The sequence below is a fragment of the Cnephaeus nilssonii genome, assembly GCF_951640355.1.
Source record: "Cnephaeus nilssonii genome assembly, chromosome: 7".
Taxonomy (NCBI): Eukaryota; Metazoa; Chordata; class Mammalia; order Chiroptera; family Vespertilionidae; genus Cnephaeus; species Cnephaeus nilssonii.
The window spans coordinates 16,985,391-17,007,742 of NC_137078.1; the positions used below are offsets into that span (position 1 = coordinate 16,985,391).

General features: G+C 39.7%; 1 protein-coding gene across 4 annotated transcripts in view; it reads right to left on the reverse strand.

Annotated features, from left to right (window-relative positions):
- Nucleotides 1-13,398: 13,398 nt before the first annotated feature.
- Nucleotides 13,399-22,352, reverse strand: part of SLC35B3 (solute carrier family 35 member B3) — a 30,526-nt gene continuing 21,572 nt past the window's right edge. Inside the window, exons 7-11 of one of the 4 annotated variants that reach the window (XR_013813772.1) lie at nt 21,542-21,634; nt 21,030-21,141; nt 20,303-20,597; nt 17,454-17,523; nt 16,501-16,561 (exon numbers count right to left, since the gene is read on the reverse strand). Coding sequence is in view for 1 of the 4 variants with exons in the window: in XM_079776846.1 (XP_079632972.1) it covers nt 16,411-16,561; nt 17,454-17,523; nt 21,030-21,141; nt 21,542-21,634 (426 nt within the window). In the remaining 3 variants the exon portion in view is untranslated. Of the gene's footprint in view, nt 16,562-17,453; nt 20,598-21,029; nt 21,142-21,541; nt 21,635-22,352 lie in introns of those variants that run through there. The other 3 variants (XM_079776846.1, XR_013813771.1, XR_013813773.1) reach the window with 3 other exon arrangements.

Sequence of the window (22,352 nt, forward strand, 5' to 3'; positions counted from 1 at the left end):
TGCTTTGCCCCATTTTTCCTTTGGAAATTTGTATAAATACAATCATACAGTTTATATTCTTTTGCACTTATGTTCTTTATTTTTTGGAATGCAATGATTAAATGTCAATAGTTCCTTTACTTGAAATTTTATGTTGTACCGAGATGCTTTTTTAATACACTTCAAGATGAGACATTGTGGGCTCATTAATTTCATGCCCATATTTCTAATACATATTTGTCCAGAGTGTGTAAGTTAAAAGAATTCTGACATTTGCCAATGAATTCATATGTATATGTATAATTATAAAGGTAGTGTTTATTAAAATACATTTCATCATTTCATTTTCAAAATTGAGCTATCAGCTGTTAAAGTGTGTATATCATCCTATGCTAGGTGTACCGGTTAATAATGATGGATTTTGTAATCAAAGAAAACATGATAATTTCAAGAGAAACATCAAAAGTGCTTTATTTAAAGTAATGTCCATCGCTAGCTATACATTTCCCCCATCTTTCAGGTAATTTGTGGATACCGTCCCAATAGAAATTTTCTTGTTTTGAAGCAAACCATTTAGAGACCCAATTTTCCACTTCTTCGTACGTTTTGAAGTGCTGCTCAGAAAGTGCGTGTGCCATTGATCGGAACAAGTGGTAATCTGAAGGAGCAAGGTCTGGTGAATGCAGCGGGCAGTTAATACTTCCCAGGCAAGATCTTTTAACGTGTCTTTAACTGGTTTTGAAGTGTGTGATGGTGCGTTATCACGAAGCAAAATTACTTTGCTGTGTTTTCTGGCCCGTTCTAGTCGTTTCACGATCAAAGTGTGGTTCAAATTGATTATATGTTGTCGGTAGTGATCAGTATTAACGGTTTCACATTGTTTTAGAAGCTCATAATACACCACACCTTCCTGATCCCACCAAACACAGAGCATTGTCTTCTTTCCGAAGCGATTTGGCCTTGCAGTCGATGTTAATGATTCACCTGGATCAACCCATGATTTTGTGTGTTTGGGATTCTCAAAATAAATCCACTTTTCATTGCTAGTCACAATTTGATGCAAAAAAGACTTTCTTTTGTGCCATTGAAGCAACATTTTACTGATGGCTTTTCGGTTTTCCATTTGTCTTTCGTTCAGTTGATGTGGCACCCATTTTCCTTCCTTTAAAATCTTTTCCTATTGCTTGTAAATGAAGAAAATTGTTTGCTAAGCAACGTTTAATCTTTCTGCAAGTTATTTTTGAGTTTGACATGCATCTTCATCCAATAATGCTTGCAATTGTTGGTCTTCAAACTTCTTTGGTTGACCTGGATGTTCTTTGTTTTCCACATCGAAATCATCACTTTTAAAGCATTTAAACCAGCATTCACAAGTGTCTTGAAATGGAGTATGTTCACCATAAACTTCCCGAAGTATACAATTTTTCTTCAAAATAAAGTAATGAATTAAAACTTCCTGCAAATGCTCTTTTTTTTGGCACAAAATTCAACATTTTTAAGTGTAAAAATATATATGATGTTAACACCTTCAGCAAATTTGACATATGAAGTTTTGAAGCTTGTTGTCAATACAATAAAATAGCATACATATCAAATCACATATATATCAACATATGTGTAACTCCATCTATTGAAAAAATCTGCATTATTAACTGCTACACCTAGTATAATAAAGAGCTAATATGCTAATGGTCGCCACACTGTCATGCCATAACAACCAATCAGCAGGAGGCTGCGTGCAGATCGAGGCGCTCGAAGATGGCTGTGCAAGGAGGTGGGAGGCAGAGCGCTGGGCCTCTAGTATATCTATATCTATACATACATACATATATATGCTGGTATACATATATCTGCATCTACAACTGTACTTGACAATAGAGTGAATCTTTCTGTAGTTCTATTTAATCCTAAAATTCCTCCAACTGCCTTTTCCTTTGGATACTTCTCTGTCCTCATCCCTTTAAGTAGAGATCTATCTGTAGGTTCTGTGGACAGAGGAGCTTTGGGGAATATAGCTTATGAGACATGTCTTGTCAAGATTGGTTCAGAACAAATGGGACTTTTGCTTTGGCAAATGTGAAAATGGAATTATACCATACAATTAAGTTAAAGCTGTTTTCAAGAGGGACGTTCTGAGCTCAGGGATTTTGTTAAATGTTACAGTCCCAAAATGCCATGGGATGCAGGTAATTCAAGTTGAAGGGTGAGGACATGTTTGTTTTCCATAAGGCTGCCCTTGTGGGGGTGTGACATGGCATTTCCTCAAATAATGGTAATGAATATGCATGCCCTGAGTGCACTGGGCCTCAGGTGCCCCATTTGAATGGATAATTATGATGGAAAGTCCACTAGACAAGCATGGAGGACACAGTAAATTCCATGAGCCTATCATATATGAGGCTGGCTGTGACTTGGCTCTGGAATCTTTCTTCCTTGACTCCAAGTTACCTTCTCCTGATGCCTAACTTTTTGTTTATTTTAAAGTAAGTCACTAATAAAATATAAATCACATTTGAGCAAATGCTTGGGATAAATCAGGTCAGCAGATAGTGGTGGTACAGTATTTTACTAGAGAAACTTCGCTCTGAGTTTCCCAATTTATGAGGTTAACAACTTTTTTTTAAGACTTCCTACTCTTCTGTCTCCAGTAACAAGGAATTGAGGATTTTTAAAAAATTTTTTTTGTAATACTTTATGAGAACAATACTCATTGGAAGATAGGTTTTGGTTCATTTGGAATCTCCTCACCTGGAAGTGACTTCAGTAAGAGATAAGGAATGACTTATTCTTAAGGCAGCACATATTGTCAATTATTGTCCTACTAGAAGCCTGGTACATGAAAATTCGTGCACTGTGGGGGGCGGGGGTCCCTCAGCCCGGCCTGCCCCCTCTCACAGTCCAGGAGCCCTCAGGGGATGTCCTCCTCTGTGGGAGGCAACCAGGCTGATCAGGGGAAGGTGCTGCCCCCATCACCCTGCTGCTGCTGCCACTGCCGGCTGCTGCTGCAGCTGCTGGCCCTCAGCCCTCACTTCTTAGTGCTGGCCCCACCCCTCACCCATTGGTGGGTTGGGGGGCGATCTGGGGCCAGGCCGGCTGGGGGAGGGGCTGTGGGAGGTTGAGGCACAGCAGGTTGCACTCTGTCCAGCCTCTGTGGAGGCATGGCGCCTGGACCAGGCCACGCTGCTGCCTTTGTGGCTGCCTCTGCGGAAGGGGCAGCACTGGGACCAGCCCACGCCGTGGCCTGTCCCGTACCACTTCTGTGAAAGGGGGCGCAGTGCCACCTGCTCGTGCGGGCGCCGTTCGTTGCCTCTGCAAGGGGGGCCATGGAACTGGACCAGCCCACCTCTCCCATGCGGTGCTGGCTCTAGGCCCTCGCAGCAGCTGTGGCTTTGTCTGGATGGACATCGGAAGAGGTATGCCCTAATTAGCATATTACCCTTTATTAGTATAGATAGCTCTAGTAAATTTTCTTTTTTAAAAAATTGAATTTATTGGGGTGACATTAGTTAATAAAATTATATAGGTTTCAGGGTATAATTATATAATACATCATCTGTATATAGTGTGTTCACCACCCCAAGTGAAGTCTCCTTCCATCACCATTTATTTCCCCTTTGACCCCTTTTAACTGCCCCCAGCCCCTCTACTCCCTCCCCTCTGACAGCTGTTAGTCTGTTCTCTGTATCTCCCAGTCTGTTTCTATTTTATTAGTGATGCTGCTCCACATATTCTTTTTTTTTTTTTAACCCTCACCTGAGGATATGTTTATTGAGGAGAGAGAGAGGGGCGGGGAGAGAGAGAGAGAGAGAGAGAGAGAGAGAGAGAGAGAGAGAGAGAGAGAATCATTACCTCCTGTACTGGTCCTAACCAGGAAATTGAACCTGAAACCTAGGTATGTGTCCTTGTGCCCTGACTGGGGGTGGATCTGCAACTTTTTTTTTTTTTGTATATTTAGATATCTTTAATTGTAGCTTTTTTAGTAAGTTTGTAGTAGACTTTCACTTGAGGTTAAATTTATATTTCCCTGATGACTAATGACATTGAGTACCTTTTCATATGTTTATGAACATTTGGCCATCCTCTTGTAAAATGTCTCAAGTTTCATATTCTAGATATGAGCTCTTTTTTGGTTTTGTGTAGTAATTTTTCTTTTCCTACTTCGTGGCTCCCATTTTTATGTTCTTGGTGATATCTTTTTTATGAATAAACCCTTTTATTTTAAAAAATTCTATTTTGAATTAATTTTAGATTTACATTAGAGTAGAAAAAATGCAAATAGCTCCCATATACACTTCATCCAGCTTCCCTAAGTATTAACATATCAAATATATCAAACATTTTTTAAACTCAGATATTAACTTTGGTATCATATTCTTAACTAAACTACAGGGTTTATTCAGATTTCACCAAATTTTCTACTATTGTTCTTTTCCTGTCCCAGGATTCAATCCAGAATACCATGATGCATTTAGTTGTTCTGTCTCCTTAGACTCCTCCGATCTGTGGCAATTTCTTAGTCTTTCATTGATCTATATATTCTAAGAGCCTTGCAAATTGCTCAATACATATTTGTTGAAGGGATGAAACAAAGTGACATTTGAGTCAATGGATGCCATCAGAAAAAAAAAACAACTACAGAAAATTAAAGCTGACTATTTTTCCATTATTTATTACAATTGCCGGTAAGTCATACTTTCAGTGGAGAGGTCATGTGGGTCATGGCTTATTATTATTAACCTTTCTAAAAAGTCAGTTCAAATGGGACTATTAATTTTAGTGGACTTTTGTCAATGTCACTTTAAAATGAAGCTGAATCGTTTATGATCATCTCTGCTCTCTAGAAAAAGTCCGTGTTCATGCACTTACAATGAAGATTTCTGACATTATAGCCACCTCATTTGAATATTTATGTCTATTTGGAAGATATAGTGAAATCATAATATTATTTAAGTTTTATGCTTAGAGAAGCTGAGGATCATGTAATTTGAGTTTTCAATATTATAATTTCAAACTAGAGGCCCGGTGCATGAAATTAATGCACGGGGGGGGGGGGGGGAGTTGTCCCTCAGCCCAGCCTGCACCCTTTCTAATCTGGGACCCCTTGGGGGATGTACAACTGCTGGTTTAGGCCTGATCCCCTAAACCGGAAGTCAGACATCCCTCTCACAATCTGGGACTGCTGGCTCCCAACAGCTCGGTTACCTGCCTGCCTGATTGCCCCAAACCGCTTCTGCCTGCCAGCCTGATTACCCCCTAACCACTCCCCTGCCAACTTGATCAACGCCTAACTGCTCCCCTGCTAGCCTGATTGACCCCAACTGCCCTCCCCTGCCAGCCCGATCGCCTCCAAATGCCCTTCCATGCTGGGCTGGTTACCCCCAACTACCCTACCCTGCTGGCCTGGTAGCCCCTAACTGCCCTCCCTGCAGGCCTAGTCCCCACCAACTGCCCTCCCTGCAGGCCTAGTCACCACCAACTGCCCTCCCCTGCAGGCCTGGTCCCCCCAACTGCCCTCCCCTGCAGGCCTGGTCACCCCCAACTGCCCTCCGCTGCCAGCCTTGTCACCCCTAACTATCCTCCCCTGCTGGCCATCTTGTGGCAGCCATCTTTGACCACATGGGGGTGGCCATCTTGTGCGAGAGTGTGAGGGTCAATTTGCATATTACCTCTTTATTATATAGGACTAGAGGCCCAGTGCACGAAATTCGTGCATGGGGGGGGTGTCCCTCAGCCCAAGCTGCATCATCTCCAATCTGGGACCCCTCAAGGGATGTCCGACTGCCCGTTTAGGCCCGATCCCATTGGATGTCTGACTGCCCGTTTAGGCCCGATCCCAATGGGATCGGGCCTAAACGGGCAGTCGGACATCCCTCTCACAATCCAGGACTGCTGGCTCCCAACTGCTTGCCTGCCTGCCTTCCTGATTGCCCCTAACCGATTCTGCCTGCCAGCCTGATCACCCCTAACCACTCCCCTGACAGCCTGATTGATGCCTAACTGCGCCCCTGCAGGCCCGGTCACCCTCAACTTCCCTCCTCTGCTGGCCTGGTCACCCCTAACTGCCCTCCCATGCAGGCTTGATCGCCCCCAACTGCCCTCCCTTGCAGGCCTGGTCCCCCCCAACTGCTCTCCCCTCCTGGCCTGATCGCCCACAACTGCCCTCCCTTGCAGGCCTGGTCCCTCCCAATTGCCCTCCCCTGCTGGCCATCTTGTGTCCACATGGGGGCAGCCATCTTGTGTGTTGGAGTGACAGTCAATTTGCATATTACTCTTTTATTAGATAGGATTATATGCCATTTAACAAAACTATCACAAAAAAGTTCAATTCTGTGGTGAGGGTTTTTAATCACCTCTTTTTCAATGTTGTGGATAAAGTTAGTAAAATCAAGCTATTTATACTAAATCTCATCATATTACTGACAATAATTCAGGAGTATTGATTCCCAATTCTCTTTCATATGAAGTTAACAATACCTCCAGCTAACATAGAAGAGTCACCTGAAATCATTAAGTACTAGAGGCCCAGTGCATGATTGAATCATGCACGTGTAGGGTCCCCTACACACTTTCGCTTTTTGCGGTGGAGCTGGGTGCCTGTCCGCTGAGAGGCGCAGCTTCTGAAAGGCCTGTTGCCAGAGCAGACAGGCACCCAGCTCCCCCACTTTTGATGGTCCGCGGCCGCTGAGGGGGGCTACCCTGCTGTTGAGAGGCGCTGAGGGGGGCTGCCGCGGACACCTGGCTACCCTGCCGTTGAGAGGCGCAGCTGGGTGTCCGCGGCAGGCCCCCTCAGCGGCCGCGGATCTGGCCATTGAGAGGCACAGGGGGTGGGAGTCCCGCCCCCTGCGCCTCTCAACAGCAGGGTAGCCCCCCTCAGTGGCAGCAGATCCGTGCCTCTCAATGGCTGGATAGGCCACCCCGAGTCCCGCCCCCCAGCCTCCTGCCGCCCAATCATGGGCGTAGCGGAGTGATGGTAATTTACATGTTACTCTATTATTAGATAGGATAACTCTTGATCTCACTCTTACTAGCCATATTTTTGAAATTCCCATTGTTACTTACCTTTAGTCCATACACCAGCTTTAGGTTTAGTCCCATTTTGATTTCCTGCTGGGGGAGGCTAATGGACCATAGTTTAGCAAGTCAGATTTCATTTGGTTCACCTATGACCTTGGAGGCTACGTTCTCTATTTCCCCCCTTGTAATTAATCTTCTGCCATGTGTCCTATTTCTAGTGATGTCTTCTCAGCCCTGACCACTCTTGCCTTGGCTCTTGGTTCAGCACTTCTTGGTTCACAAAATTCAGATTGTGATCAGTCCTTTGATTCTACTCCCCACCCCCAGTTGTCCCTAAACACTTCTCCCCATGATTGATTTCCATTACCTGCTGATAAACTGCCCTAATGCCTATCCGTAAAACAGGGCCATCTCACTAATGCATAGGTGGATTTGGCTGATCAGAGACACCAGGCAGAAAATCCCTTGTTCTTTCACCTCTGTGCATCCCTCCTAAAGCCTGATTGAGGAAGCCAGTATCCTGAGATGGGTTAATAAATACACCAACAGGATTGCCCACAAAAGTCCTTCCATGGTAAAGTTTTGCTCAATGTAAGTGGTCCAGAGAAGGAAGCAGTATTTCATCCTTTGGAAGGACAAAGGAAAAGTGGAGAGGATGCCATCCTAAGCTGGTGGTGAGGTTGGAAAGGGTAGAGGTTCGGGAATGGCAGGCTATCAGACAGGCATTAGGATCCAGAATCAAAGGAACTGGATTCAGGTCCATTCTGTCACTTCCTACATGTGAACCTTGGGCATGTCATTTGTCTGGCTGAGGCCGGTTCCACGTCTGCTCAATAGAAATGATTTTCGCCTTTTGAATTTCACTGGGTTTTGTACAAGTGATGCTTCCTTCACTGTGAAACAGACAATAGCAAAATTGGGGAATCTGACAAGGTATTTGAATTGGTATCACCTCAAATAATCAATACTTTCAGGTGAAGTAAAGTCTTCCAATCTCAATTATATGTACATATTCAAAACAATCTTATCTAACTAATCATGATATGAAATTTAAGCTTATTGTAATGACTGAATTCTATTTTCTATTTCTATTAGTTAATTTTCCTTTCAAAAGATTTTAAATCTATACTTAAATTGTTAAACATTACAAATGTTACTGCTTAAATTTGAAGTGTTACTAATTTAAATTGGTAAATAAACCAGTATTTTAAAAATAAATTGAATTAAACTAGCAGCCAGCAAGCTATTATTTCTATGGATTGGGATGGTAATCAGAGAATTTTTAATTAAATCACTAGGACAAATATTTGGGAGAAATTCCCTTTTAATTAGTCTTGGCTCCTCTCAAGATGTTGAACTAGCAAAGGCTGCTGGCTTCTTCCTAAAACCATGGAGAAACTATTGAAGAAAGGGAGAGGAGGAGGAGGAGAATGAGAAAGAGGAGAAAGGGAAAGCTGGGATGAGAGACATACAGATGAATTTTAGCAAAAACAAAACAAAACTATACCAAAAAGTGAGCCGCCCTGGGAAGCTGAAGCTGTGCTGAGCTTGGAGTGTGGACTGGAGGTGGAGGAGGGAGCAGTGTGTGGCGGGCAGAAGGCTGGGGGAAACTAATACCTTAGTCACTTAGTAGGGATCTTGGTCATCAAATGGGCTGGCAGTATCTCAGCGCTTGTGTTCAAGGATCCCTTATTTTTTACTTCATAATGGCCTCAAAGCACAAGAGTAGTGATGCTGGCAATTTAGATATGCCAAAGAGAAGCTGTAAAGTACTGCCTTAATCTTTTTTTATTGACCGTTTTTAGAGAAGGAAAGAAGCACTAATTGGAGGTTGTGTCCCACAACCTCTTGGTCCATGGGACAATGCTCCAACCGAGCCAACAGCAGTCAGGGCTATAAAATATTCTTTTAAGTGAAAAGGTTTGCATGCATAGGAAAATCCAGTAAATATAGGATTCAGTACTATCCATGGATTCAGGAATCCACTAAGAGCAGGTGGGGGGGAGGGGTCTTGGGACAAATTTCTCCTGAATTAGGGGGGTTACTGTATTTATTATGATTACTTTTAATTCTGGGACTCTCTGTTCTAATCATTCTGTTTCTCATGGTTGATGTGTTTTAGTTATCTTTCTTTTACAGTAATTATTAACCTATTAAGTGGGAAGGGTATACAGAGTAAAGATGCTGGACAAAGGGCTGAGTCATGTCCTGGGCAGGACAGAGCACAAGGAAGGGTGCAAGATTTCATCACAATACTCAAAATGGCACACAATCTAAGACTTTTAAATTACTTCTTGAATTTTCCATTTAATATTTTCTGACAATGACTGACTGAGGAGGGACTACTATATAAGAAAATTAGGAAAAATACTAGTAACATAAAACCAAATCAAACAATAATTTAAAAAATCCAAGAGGAAATATTATGAAAATACTAGAGGCCCGGTGCACAAAAATTTGTGCACTGTAGGGGGAGGTCCCTCAGCCCAGCCTGCCCCCTCTCACAGTCCAGGAGCCCTCAGGGGATGTCCTCCTCTGTGGGAGGCAACCAGGCTGATCAGGGGAAGGTGCTGCCCCCATCACCCTGCTGCTGCTGCCACTGCCGACTGCTGCCGGCCCTTGGCCCTCACTTCTTAGTGCTGGCCCCACCCCCTGCCCCCTGGTGGGTGGGGGGTGATCTGGGGACAGGCCGGCTGGGGGAGGGGCTGTGGGAGGTTGAGGCATAGCGGGTTGCACCCCGTCCAGCCTCTGCGGAGGCATGGCACCTGGACTGGGCTGTGCCGCTGCCTCTGTGGAAGGGGCAGCACTGGGACTGGACCCGCCGCGGCCTGTCCCGAGCCGCCTCTGCAAAAGGGGCTGCAACGCTGGACCAGCAGCACGGGACCAGCCGCCTCTCCCACGTGGCCCAGGCCCTAGGCCCTGGCAGCCGCTGTGACTTTGTCTGGATGGATGTCCGCCCTAATTAGCATATTACCCTTTTATTAGTATAGGTAACAGTTGGAATATAAAAAACACAATGGATAGGCTAAACAGTAGATTGAATAGATGAAGAATGAATGTGTTGGAAGATCAGATGGAGAAACTTTCCCAGAAGCAGGAAGAACAGTAAAGAGATGGGAGACATGAGAGTAGCTCAGGGACATGTGAGACTAAAGTAGAATTGACAAAGTCTATAGGAGTCCAGAAGGGGAGGAAAAAAAGAGTTAACTATTAGACCTTCTCAGGAACTTTGTGAACAGGTAAGCGAGGAGGGGGAGAGGGGGAAGTAGTCATGTCTCAGTTTTAAGAGAATGGCAAGCTGCTAAGAAATGAGTGAACAAATATAATTTATGCCAGTAACACTGGTTCAGAATTTATGGGACATTTAGAAGAATCAATCCATTTATTTGATGTATACATTTCAGCCTGTGTATCTTCTCATTCATACTAGTCCCATAACAACAGACGAGCTCCATCAGCTGCCGGTGTCCACAGTGTGGTGGCACTCCTCTGCTTCTGTGTTCCCTGAATCCGGCAATACTCACTAGCTGTTCAAAGACCAACGTCTCTATGACTTGAACTGGCTGTGGATATGTATGTAGGCATTTTATAGTAAATTCCTCTCCAACTCATCCCACCCTATTAGATCAAACCTTCATAAGAGTTGACATTTCAACCTACTTCTTTAATTTAATGAACAGCAAAATAGTCCTAAGATTTTATGATTTTGTTTTACTTAGCACAGTATTGTAGACAAACATTATATTGATTAAAGTATACTTAGGAATGAACTAGAGAAAAGATGATTACCTGTCTTTATGAATCTTTTCTGGATATATATATATATATATATATATATATATATATATATACACACACACACACACACATATATACACACACACACACATATATATATACACACACACACAAAATATTCTACACAATTAAGGTACATATTAATAAACCTTTTCAGAACATAAAAATCCATTCCCAAGTGCTCATATTCTGTTGAATCAGAAATGAAACACACTATATACCTGAACTGATTGCTTTTGTTCCTTTCAATGCACCTGGCATTAGGAGAAAATGGAAGATGAGTCCTGCAATGAGATCTACAATAATCAGACTCCCAGGTCTCATTTCTACCGTCATCATGAATAATTATCCACATTTCTTTACTTGTTTTATCAATATAAGTTATCCATTGTATTACACCGATTGAAATGATCTAATTATATTTTAGAAATGTTGGGGGTATCACAGGATTAAGATTTTAATAAAACACATTTTGTGATTAAAGTCTCAGAAGAATCCCTTAAGTGTTAAGTCCTACTTCCCGAACCCGCTGGAGTCCAGTTCCTTCTAAAGCAGTGGTGAACCACCGAAGCGAACCTTTTCTTCATAATGTCACTGCCGAATAGCACAAAAAGTACTCTAACTACATGCCATGAAATTAAAACAACAGACCATGACTGGTGGGGAATTATGGGTTTTATCTTACTTTCATGGAGATTTTAAAAAGTAACACTTATGGAGAAAGTAATGAATATTAAATCTTTTATACACTTACAATGATTCAAGAAATGTTTTCACTTATGCAAACAACTCTGTTGCATTTGGACAAAGAGACTCTGAAAGTCTCTTAAACCAGATTAGGTTACACAGAATGGGAAGTTAGGAAATGAAAGGAAATCAGGAAAACATTACTCAAATAATTCAAGATGTCCTGGTTCTGCAAACGTCTGGAGTCTATTCTCTAAGACCTTGAGACTTAAGTGTGGTGCATGGACCAACAGCATCAGCTTCTTGTTGGAGCAAAATATCAGGCCCCAAGCCAATCCTACTAAATTAAAATCCTCCTTTTTAACATCTTCAGGTGATTGACATGCACATCAAAATTTTAGAGTCACTACCACTGTGGGGAATTATTATTTTAAACACGTAATGTTAACAAGATACCCTACATGTATTTTTTATTTTTTTAATTCTCATTTGAGGGCACACTTAGAAAGAGGAAAGGGGAGAGAGAGAAACATCTATCGATGCCTTCCTTATGTGCACAACCAGGGATAAAACCTGCAACTCAGGTATGTGCTGAACTGGCAACCTTTCGGTGCATAGGATGATGCTCAACCAACTAAGCCACTCTGGCTGGGGATAGTAATATTTTTAAATAGATATCACAGCAATCTTCTCTAGAATGGGTATGCTTTAAGAGTGGTTATAGATTCTTTTTTGCATGCTCAGCATCTCATATAATGCCTAGCTCATGTTGGCCTAGTGAGAATGGAAGGATAAATGACGTTAAATAAAAATAGAGCAGTCAAGTCAGTGATGCTACACAATTTGTTAAAAAGGTAAAGACGGTTGGCTCAGTGGGCAAGTACAAGGCCATTCAATATGGACATGATAAGAATAAGTGAAAATATGAAACAATTTTGCTGAAACATATTAAGAAAAATTGTCATATGCTTCATTAGGAAGGCAGCACACAACAAAGATTCTGAGCAATACTATGCATAAACTGATAATTTGATAACTGTGTAGTTTACAGAGCAAATGTGATATCAAAATGCATATATATATATATATATATATATATATATATATATATATAGTTAATCCCCACTTGACGATATTTTTCCATTGATTTTTTAGAGAGTGGAAGACAGAAGGAAAGACAGAGAGAAACATCAATGTGAGAGACACACATCAACTGGTTGCCTTCTGCAAGCACCCTGACCAGGGCCTGGGCTGGGGAGGAGCCTGAAACCAAGGTATGTGTCCTTGACTGGAATCGAACCTGGGACCCTTTGGTCCGAAAGCCGATGCCCTATCCACTTAGCCAAACGGGCTAGGGTGAAATGCATATTTTCATTATGCTAAGCCATATCATTGGTCCATTATCCTAGTCAAATCTTACTAAAATTCTTTTTGACCAAGTCAGAATATAGAATGTAAAGTGGATTTAAGAGAAATCACTTGAGAAAATTAGAGATTTAGATTACAGTCCAGAGAATACTAATAATTATTTAAAAACATTTATTGAGCAGAAAGCCTGCAGTGAACTTCTAAGTACCTGGAGTTAGATCAAGATCCCTTACTTCAAGACTGCCCTTACTTGAGACACCAGCTGCAACCCCTGAGGTTCCTAGGCTATTCACACCTGTTACCAACTGGTTACAAATTCAAGGGGTTCCCACTATCCCCTCAGGTTTGACTGTTTGCTAGAACAACTCAGAGAACTCAGGGAAGCACTATAATTTCCATTAGTTTTATTATAAAGAATAAAAATCAGGACCTGGCAAGATTTGGGAGAGTAACGTACACTAAGCTTCCATGTTTTCAGGATGAGTCATCGTCTTGTCATATCAATGTGTATTTCCAAGCAGTGGACCTCTCCTAAGAGCTGGTGTCCAGGGTTTTTACTGGGATCTCACTACACAGCCATGATTGACTGTATCATTGGCCACATGATTGAACTCAATCTCCAAACACCTTCTCCCCTCCCAACCCCCCCACAGTTTGGGCTGATGTAATGTGGTTCAAAACCCCAACCCTATAGTCACAAGGTTAGTCTTTCTAGCATGATCAGTCTCCACCCTGTCATTATCTAAGGGCCCACCATGAGTAACAAAGACACTCCCAACACTTGGGAAATTCCAAGGATTAAAAGCTCCCTTCCAGAGAACAGGGACAAAGGTTAGCCAGATTCTTTATTACACAACATGGCCTTCCTGAGGGCTCTGGATCACCTCTAGGTCCAATCTTAATACAGTGATCCACAAGAGTTAGCCAGATTCTTCTCCTATGTATTTTGTTGACTGAATATGCCAAACAAGGGAACATAATATGGCAAAATTCAGAATGTCATTTATCCAACTATCTTTTTTGATCTAATGATATTCTTTGATGTTCTTAGTCTTATATAACACAGATATTTGAGTGCCTACTGTATGATACACACTTAATGTGAACATAGCTGAAGAAACAATTTATATCTAATACTGCTTAAGACACACATTTCTCTGCATTTAACAAATGTTCCAAGCAAAACATCCTTGCTTATTCATTGAATTATGTCTCAAATTCTTTATTGAGAGATACCTCATCACTTAATATGTTACTTTGGGTTACTTAAATGTTCATAGTGGGGTTCAATGGATAAAAAATATCCCATAACAATTATGTAATTGTGAACTCGTCTTCAATTTCTATATTTGCAAAAATGTGAACATGAATAATCATATCTACTGAGAGAGGCAACATAGTGATTAAGAGCATGGACTCTGGAACCAGAGTGCTTGACAGACAGTTCTGGCTCTCTGCAGCTAGGTAAGGCTAGGAATGTCACTTACTCCTTGGGGCCACAGCTTCCTCATCTATAAGAGGAGGAAAATACTTACCCTCATGGAGATGTTATGAGGATTAAGTAAGTTATTACACATAAAGCACTTATATAATAGTGCCTGACACCTACCAAACACTTAAACATTAATCATTTCAATTATTATTTTTAATTCCCTTGTTATTATTTGGTTGTTGGGATGACATGAGATAATATTAAATCAAAGGTCATATAATAAAATCTGGTACAAATATACATTCAAATGTTGACTTTCTTTACTCTAGAAATTATTCTATACTTCAGACTATTCATTAATATAACTCCATGGATACAAATAAGTGAGATAAAGTTTATCTCCATCTGATGGCAGGTAGAAAAAGGAAATGGAGTATAAAGGTGATGTTTTAAACAGTGCTAAACAGTTTAAAATTGGGGGATGTGATGAGTTTCTAATAGGCAAACAGTGGTAAAAAAATTAGAAAAGCATGGAAGTAAAATGGTGCCCATATTAAGTTAAAATTATACTATTTTATCAAGGATTTGGAAAAAATAACTTTTTTTTAAAGCACAAATCCTTATTGTCTTAGAGTTTAAGGCAGATTATAAAGTAGAAATTAAGATTCCTTTCATTTTGATTTTTTACAGAGAGGAAGGGAGAGGGATAGAGAGTTAGAAATATCGATCAGCTGCCTCCTGCACACCCCCTACTGGGGATGTGCCTGCAACCAAGGTACATGCCCTTGACCGGAATCGAACCTGGGACCCTTGAATCCGCAGGCCAATGCTCTATCCACTGAGCCAAACCGGTTAGGGCAAGATTCCTTTCATTTTGAAATGGAAACTTAAAACTGATTACCATTTGGGAATAAAACCCCCACAGTATTTTAACATATAACAAATAAAAACCAGTCCGAATTCCTTATGCTAGATTCTTAAATTATCATGAGCTCTGTTGTACAAATGCACATAACAGGTTAAAGTCACCATCACCATACAATAGAATTTTAAGAATTGAGATTAAATATTCTAAGTATATTATACTGACAAAATACAAGTAATATCATCAACAGCATAGATCTGTTTTAATCAACATTACTTACACTGAAAATGAAGATTAGTAGCATTTTTAAAAATACAGTGAAAGCAATTCCAAAAACTCACTGATAAAACATAAGGGCAAAAATCTTAGGAGTTTATACTCAAACCGTGCAAGCAACAAACTGTACAAATTTGCTATATCTATTTGTATTCCTTAAGGTTACCTTATTTCATCTGCAACCTGACAAAATAAATTCCAAATTAAATTGTCTAAGAAAAATGATGGCAATTTTATTATTTTATAATTTAAGACATCAATTATTTTCCCTTCAATTAAAGAATCCAAATGATTAAATCTTTCAGCACCCCTTTGATGAATAGTAGCAAATTTTTCTTGTGATATATACTTACAGGGTGCAGAATATTGACTCCTTTTACTATACTGGCTATATTTCACAGAAAAATTAAAGCATGTTTTCTCTAAAGAATATTTTTAAGTTATCAGAGAAAGCCCTAAGTTTTAAAGCTATGTAAAGCCTTACTCCAATCTTTACTTTCCTCTTTGTAACAAAATTCTATCAACACATTCTTTAATAAAATAATCACAGAATAATTTTTATTTATAATGAAGTTATTATCACTAGACTTTAAATCATCAGTTCACTCTTATAACAGAGAATCAATTTAAATACCACTAAAATGGAATGAAGACAAAACAGTCTATTACATATCAGTTTCTCTGATATGCCATAATGATATCTAATTAGTCTTACACCATGGTCCATTTCCAGTGAAATTCTCAACAAACTGCTCAAAATTACAGTCTTTTATATTGACACATTATTCTAAGGTGTGACAGATGCTGCTCTCTTGATTGCTTCAGAAGCCAAACAGTCAAACAAGTGCTCCGAGGAAAAGGGCTGACTTCATATGTAATCCAGTCACAAATGCACGTCAGTTCCTTTGGTTTTTATAATCATCCCTTTGGCAAGTTAATTAATTGACCATTGGTCCCTTAGAATTCTATATTAAACAGCAGGCATCACCGCCTATACAGTTTGTGCCAACGTCCTTGATTTTTTCACTTCCACTGTTTTGTTTATCAGATCATATATTGATGGTAGTTTTATTTTATCCATATTTTTGCTGTAAACATTGAGAAATATACCAAGGACAACTAACAAACCGGACCATATGTACCTAAGAGAAAAAATATATGTTAAAAAAAGGTTAATATTAAGATAACAAGTTATCATTCCACACAGAATTTGGTGATAAATTCACAAAAACCATGCAATAAAATAAAATTTTGAAATGGGAAACCTGCAATAATAGTGTTAAAACAAGATAGTTTTAGATCCGATTAGAATTTCATATTTTATGTTAAGTATATATAGAAATAAGGTATTTTACAAACTACTAAATGTAGTTTATTTGAATTTTTGGAAAATGTATACCTACCACATGTAGAAAGAGTAATCAATTTATAGAAAACAAAACACATAGATGGAAATTTATTTTGTGGTTACCTTTAATTTTATACATTGATAATTTCTAGGTTTGAATCTTCTCAATTCCTAATCAAGGTAAGTTATTCTTTAGATCAGATTAGATCTGACTGATTAGGAATATGATTAGGGGTTATTCAAACACATGTTGACAGTACAGAAAACAATAAAGGCTTTCACAAAAAGCCACAAACTAAATTATTAGGGCACAACAGATAGAATTCTTCTCTACCTCACTCCTTTGTGGGAAAAGGCAGGAAATAAACCAATAATTTAAAAAATATATATATAATTTATGTATTTGCACTAGGACAAGGGGGAATGAATCCCTTAATCTCAACACATAGCTCATATTCATTTATATTGCAAACAGGATCACATTTGCCCTGGGACTCTGGTTAGAGAATTTAAGTGTACAATATGATTTCTTCAAAATAATTACATAAATTTCTGAAACAGAAGACATCAATAAATTAGTGATAGAGATAAAAAATACACTTTAAAAAAGAATTAAGGCTCTTTCAGAGGAAGTATGGAACAAAGTATCTAAAAGCTGAGAAACTTATTGAATTAAAAATACTTACTGAAATGTGAATGGCTTAGCAAAGAATATAAATGAAAGTACAATGGTCATTGCTTTTCTTCCTGTTGTCACTGTAGGAAGAAAGGTTGGTTTAGAATGTGCCTATTATCCTGGAAATATTTTGGAAATCATTCAACAAAACACATATTTACAAAGTCTACTATGTGCTAGGATCTATATGAGGTGCAAGGTAACAATGGAAAGCAAAAAGCAAACAGCCCGGCCTGTGTGGCTCAATGGTTGAGTGGTGACCTAAGAACTAGGAGGTCATGGTTCAATTTCCGGTCAGAGCCTATGCCTGGGTTGCAGGCTCAATCGATCCCCAGTAGGAGGCGTGCAGGAGGCAGACAATCAATGATTCTCCCTCATTATTGATGTTTCTATCTCTCTTTCCTTCCTTCCTCTCTGAAATCAATGAAAATATATGAAAAAAAAAGTTAAAAAAAGTTGCTACTACTATGGAATTTATAGTCTCGTAGGGGTACAGACTATAAATATCACTGATAAATGTTAAAGCACAACTGTAGTAAATACTTGAGGCCCTGTAGTAAATACATGGAGGCCATGACATGATGGAGGCATATGCAGGGTGGAGAACCTTTTTCTGTCAAGGGCTATTTCGATATTTATAATATTATTAGCGGGCCAAACAAAATTATCAACTTAAAAATTAGCTTGCTATATTTGGTCAAACATTTAATTAACTCACCCCTAATGCCTTGGCAGGGCCAGACCAAATGATTTTGCTGGCCTTATATGGCCCTCGGGCCGGACGTTCCCCATCCCTGCCTTAGAGAGACTTAGTTTGGCAGGGAAGCAAAGCTTTCCCAAAGAAGATATGATTAGGGGTTATTCTTTAAAAGTAGCAATCTAATATCTTAATAGTGGTCATCTCTGATTAAGCTGATGAGTAATCCTTACAATCCTCTTTATCTGTATTAACTTTTACTTACCCTTGAAGTCATTACTTCAAATGAAGTCTGTTGCAAGGCCTGAAACCTTCCTCCCTAGTCCTACCCAGGTAGATATAAGAAACTGCATATATCGCCATTATGGCTTTTCCCTTACTTTTCATTATCAGTTGCTATCTTCCCATTAGACTGTGTATTTTACTTAATTCCTTGTCTCATTCATCCTTATATTCCCAGACTATAATTCCTGGTACTTATTGTTCAATGCATGAATGAATGAATACCAAATGAAGAAACTGTTTTGGAAATATGTATCAGAGCCTGATTCCCAAATCTGTCTTTTCTTTTACTTTAGTAAATGGACCCCCACCCCCCTTTTATTTTTTAAATGGGCATACCTTTCAGCCTCTCCTACAACTAGGTATATTCCTGTGATTAGATTCTGGCCAATGAAAATGTGAGAAAAACTGCTGTCTCTAGGAGTGTGATTTATAGGAAGTTTCCATAAAGAGAAATGTGTATTTCATCTTCTCTCCATCTCACTGACTGGAATGAGGATTATGATGGCAGAGTACATAGAAGAAGTCTGGATTCCTGATGAGCATGGAGATACCACACTAGCTCAAGAGGCAGTATACCACATGGGGTAAGAGCAAAGATTAAGATAAAATATATGTAAACTACATAAAATAGTGACTGGTGCAAAATAAGGGCTATGTGCACATCCTATATAATAAAAGGCTAATATGCAAATCAACCAAATGACGGAATGATGCGCACTGACCACCAGGGGGCAGATGTTCAATGCAGGAGTCAGTGTGCTCCCACAGGGGGAGCGCAGCTCAGCCAGAAGCCCTGAGCCGGGTTCATGGCTGGCGAGTGCAGTGGCGGTGGCAGGAGCCCCTCCCGCCTTCTTAGCTACTGCCGGCTTAGGCCCTAAGCCATCAGTCGGACATCCCCTGAGGGCTCTCGGACTGCGAGAGGGTGCAGGCCAGGCTGAGAGAACCCCCTTCCCCCGAGTGCACGAATTTCGTGCACTGGGCCTCTAGTTAACTATAATTATCATCACCACTTCTGGATTTCTTTTCACAAGCTAGAAATAGACGGCCTGAACCTTCAAGACCAGGACTGCATCTCACAATTCTTTTCTTTCTTTCTTTTTTTTTTTTAATCCTGACCTGAGGATATTTTATTTTCCCATTGATTTCTAGAGAGAGTGGGAGAATGGGGCGGGGGGGGGGGTACAGGGGGAGGGGAAAAAGAGAGACACACATCCACGTGGCATAGATGCAATGATTGGTTGCATCCTGCACAGCTCTGGGAAACCTGCAACCAAGGCATGTGACCTTGACTGGGAATGGAACCTGAGACCTTTTGGTCTGGGGGCCAAATCTAACCACTGAGCCAAGCCAGCCAGGGCTCATATTTCTTTATATGAACCTCAGGGTTCGATAAATGCATAACAATTGATATAAGTAACTGTTTTTAAAACAATTACTATCTTACAAGCAAAACTGGAACCCAAGCTAAGTATATGAATTTGTAATCTTTCTTGACAGCATGAGGTGAATTGAATGATTAGTTATATGGCCTATTCTACAGCCAAATTCCCTCTATTTATTATTAGGGATGTAAATTTTAAAAAGGAGAGTCATATCAGAGCAAATAAAGAGAAAAGTTAAAAAGCAAATATACTCTTACAAAGACAGAGGTATTTATTCATTTGTTTAGCTCTGTGGTATTAAATACGTGTTTCTCTAGGACCATAGAAAATTAAAATCAGGTAAATTGACTAATATACATTTATATATGCATTATGAATTAAAATTCTACAGATCTCGGCTGGAAATAAATCGAGTTCAATCAATTAGTACACAAAAGAAAGAAATGAAGCCCACAGAAGAGGAGAGACTCGCTCTCCAGGCCACAAGTCATTAACCTGCATCAGAGCTGGGACTGGGCTCTACCTCCTCTGACACGAAAGCCAGAGCTCTTCCACTTCTTGCAATCCTGCTTCAGGGCTCTCTCCACACAGGAGACACCAAGAGCACTCATCTGTACTGTTCATGTGGCAAACAATTCAAGGCAGTCCCGGGAGCCATCTGCTGCCCTCTTCAGGTCTCACCTGTAGCCCCTCATCTGTTTTCCTCTCTCCTCCACAGCAGAACAAATACAAATTCCATGCCTCTAAAGTGGAAGCAAAGTCCCCGCACTGAGCAGGTGCCTAATAATTGCTAGTGAAAAGAAAAACTCATTTGGTTGATGTCCTGGCAAGTGTCCAAAAAGCTTTGTTCAAAACGGATTTGTCATACTTTAACTTCAACAAAACTGAAATTTTCAGTTATAAAGTGTATAAAGCTATTATTTTTCTATGAAGATGTTCATCCATTATACTTTTTAATAAAAATTTATTTTAATGTATTTAAAGGTTACTATTTCGATAAATGCATATGTTTGACTTTAAAATTAAACCTTCAGATAAGAAATTAAGATTAAACATCATTTTCTTTAGAATTAAAAAAACATACCATAAGCCCAGGAATAAACTGGTAAAATATGACAATTTTCTTTTTAATAAAGTTTAGGTACTATCCTTATCTTTGGAAAAAGAGCATCAGAGAATTTAAATGCTTATTTTATAATCTAAGCAAGTATATTATTCCTACCTGTTACAGCAAGAAGTGCACCAAAAATTTTAATCAAAGCCAGGACAAAGGAGATTCCAAAATACCCAGTGAGGGAAAAAAGAAAAGCATACCCATAGGTTCGCATTAGATTCTGCAACATATAAAAAAGCCTGTGAGAAAAATGCAAAACAAACCCTGAGGTATTACAAATGAAATAAAACCACATTTTCTTCAACTTCTTGAGCAATAATAAGCCATTCAAACAATGCAGTCAAGCAAAGATTCTTATTTAGTTCTGATTTAATGGAAAAATAATAATGAAATTTAAAATCCACAACTTCTACATCATTAATAGCTTAAACATTATAGGGTAGAGCTAGGATAAAACAAATTTAAGTATAAATCATTTCAATTCTGAAGTAATTTTTGATCTGCATATAAAGGAGTTACCAAATTACATAAAAATAGTATTTTGAACAAGGAGAAGCAGTTATACAGAGGAAACTATTTAATGAAAGATGTTTATTTTTTAAAATGTGATTAGGGTTTACCTTTGAACAAAATGTTACTGCAGGGCCTAATCCACTAGTGCATGTCAATCCCAATAAAATGTACACAAAACCAATTGAATACGAATACAAAACCTAGAATAGATAAAAATAAAATGGAAAAAAAGTAATGTCAAACCAAAGGTAGAAAATGAAGGATTTTCAACATGTGGCTCAATTAATCTATTAAATTAAATTTGTAGAACAAATCATTTTTAAAGTAACATCATTGTTTCAGTATGTCTTAACTTTCTGGAAATGATGGTTGATCCTCTTTAAAAGTCTATGCTTTATTTTATGTGCAATATAACACAGCAGTACTAACCCTTTCATATATGGTTCTGTGGTAGGCAGTTAGACAGACATGAGCAGAGCCAGGTACAGAAGGTCACTGGGGTGGAAAATGCCAGGTGCCTAGAAAAGGACAATTGTAGGGTGGGACCTCACCCCCAGGGTGACCTTTCAGTTGGATTCCCTGACCTTTCCTCCTAGAGATAACATCCAGGCTTCAATTGTATTTCAGCTCCAGGCCCAGAAAAGCAGCAAAACCAGACAAGGGACACCAAGGCTGACCTCAGGACCGACCAGCTGCATTGACTAATAAATCCCCTGCCCTGGTGCACACCAATCAATTAATGGAGACCTAGACCCTGAAAGGACACACTTGGAAAGCTGCTGAATATTCTATTGAGATCTTCTCCTGGGACCTCCCCTAAAACCCTTAGCAATGAGGACCCAGTGAGCTTTTCCCTTCCCTCACTCTCCCCCCAGGCATGTTCCGTTACCTTTATAACTTGTTTCCTAAGCCCATCTC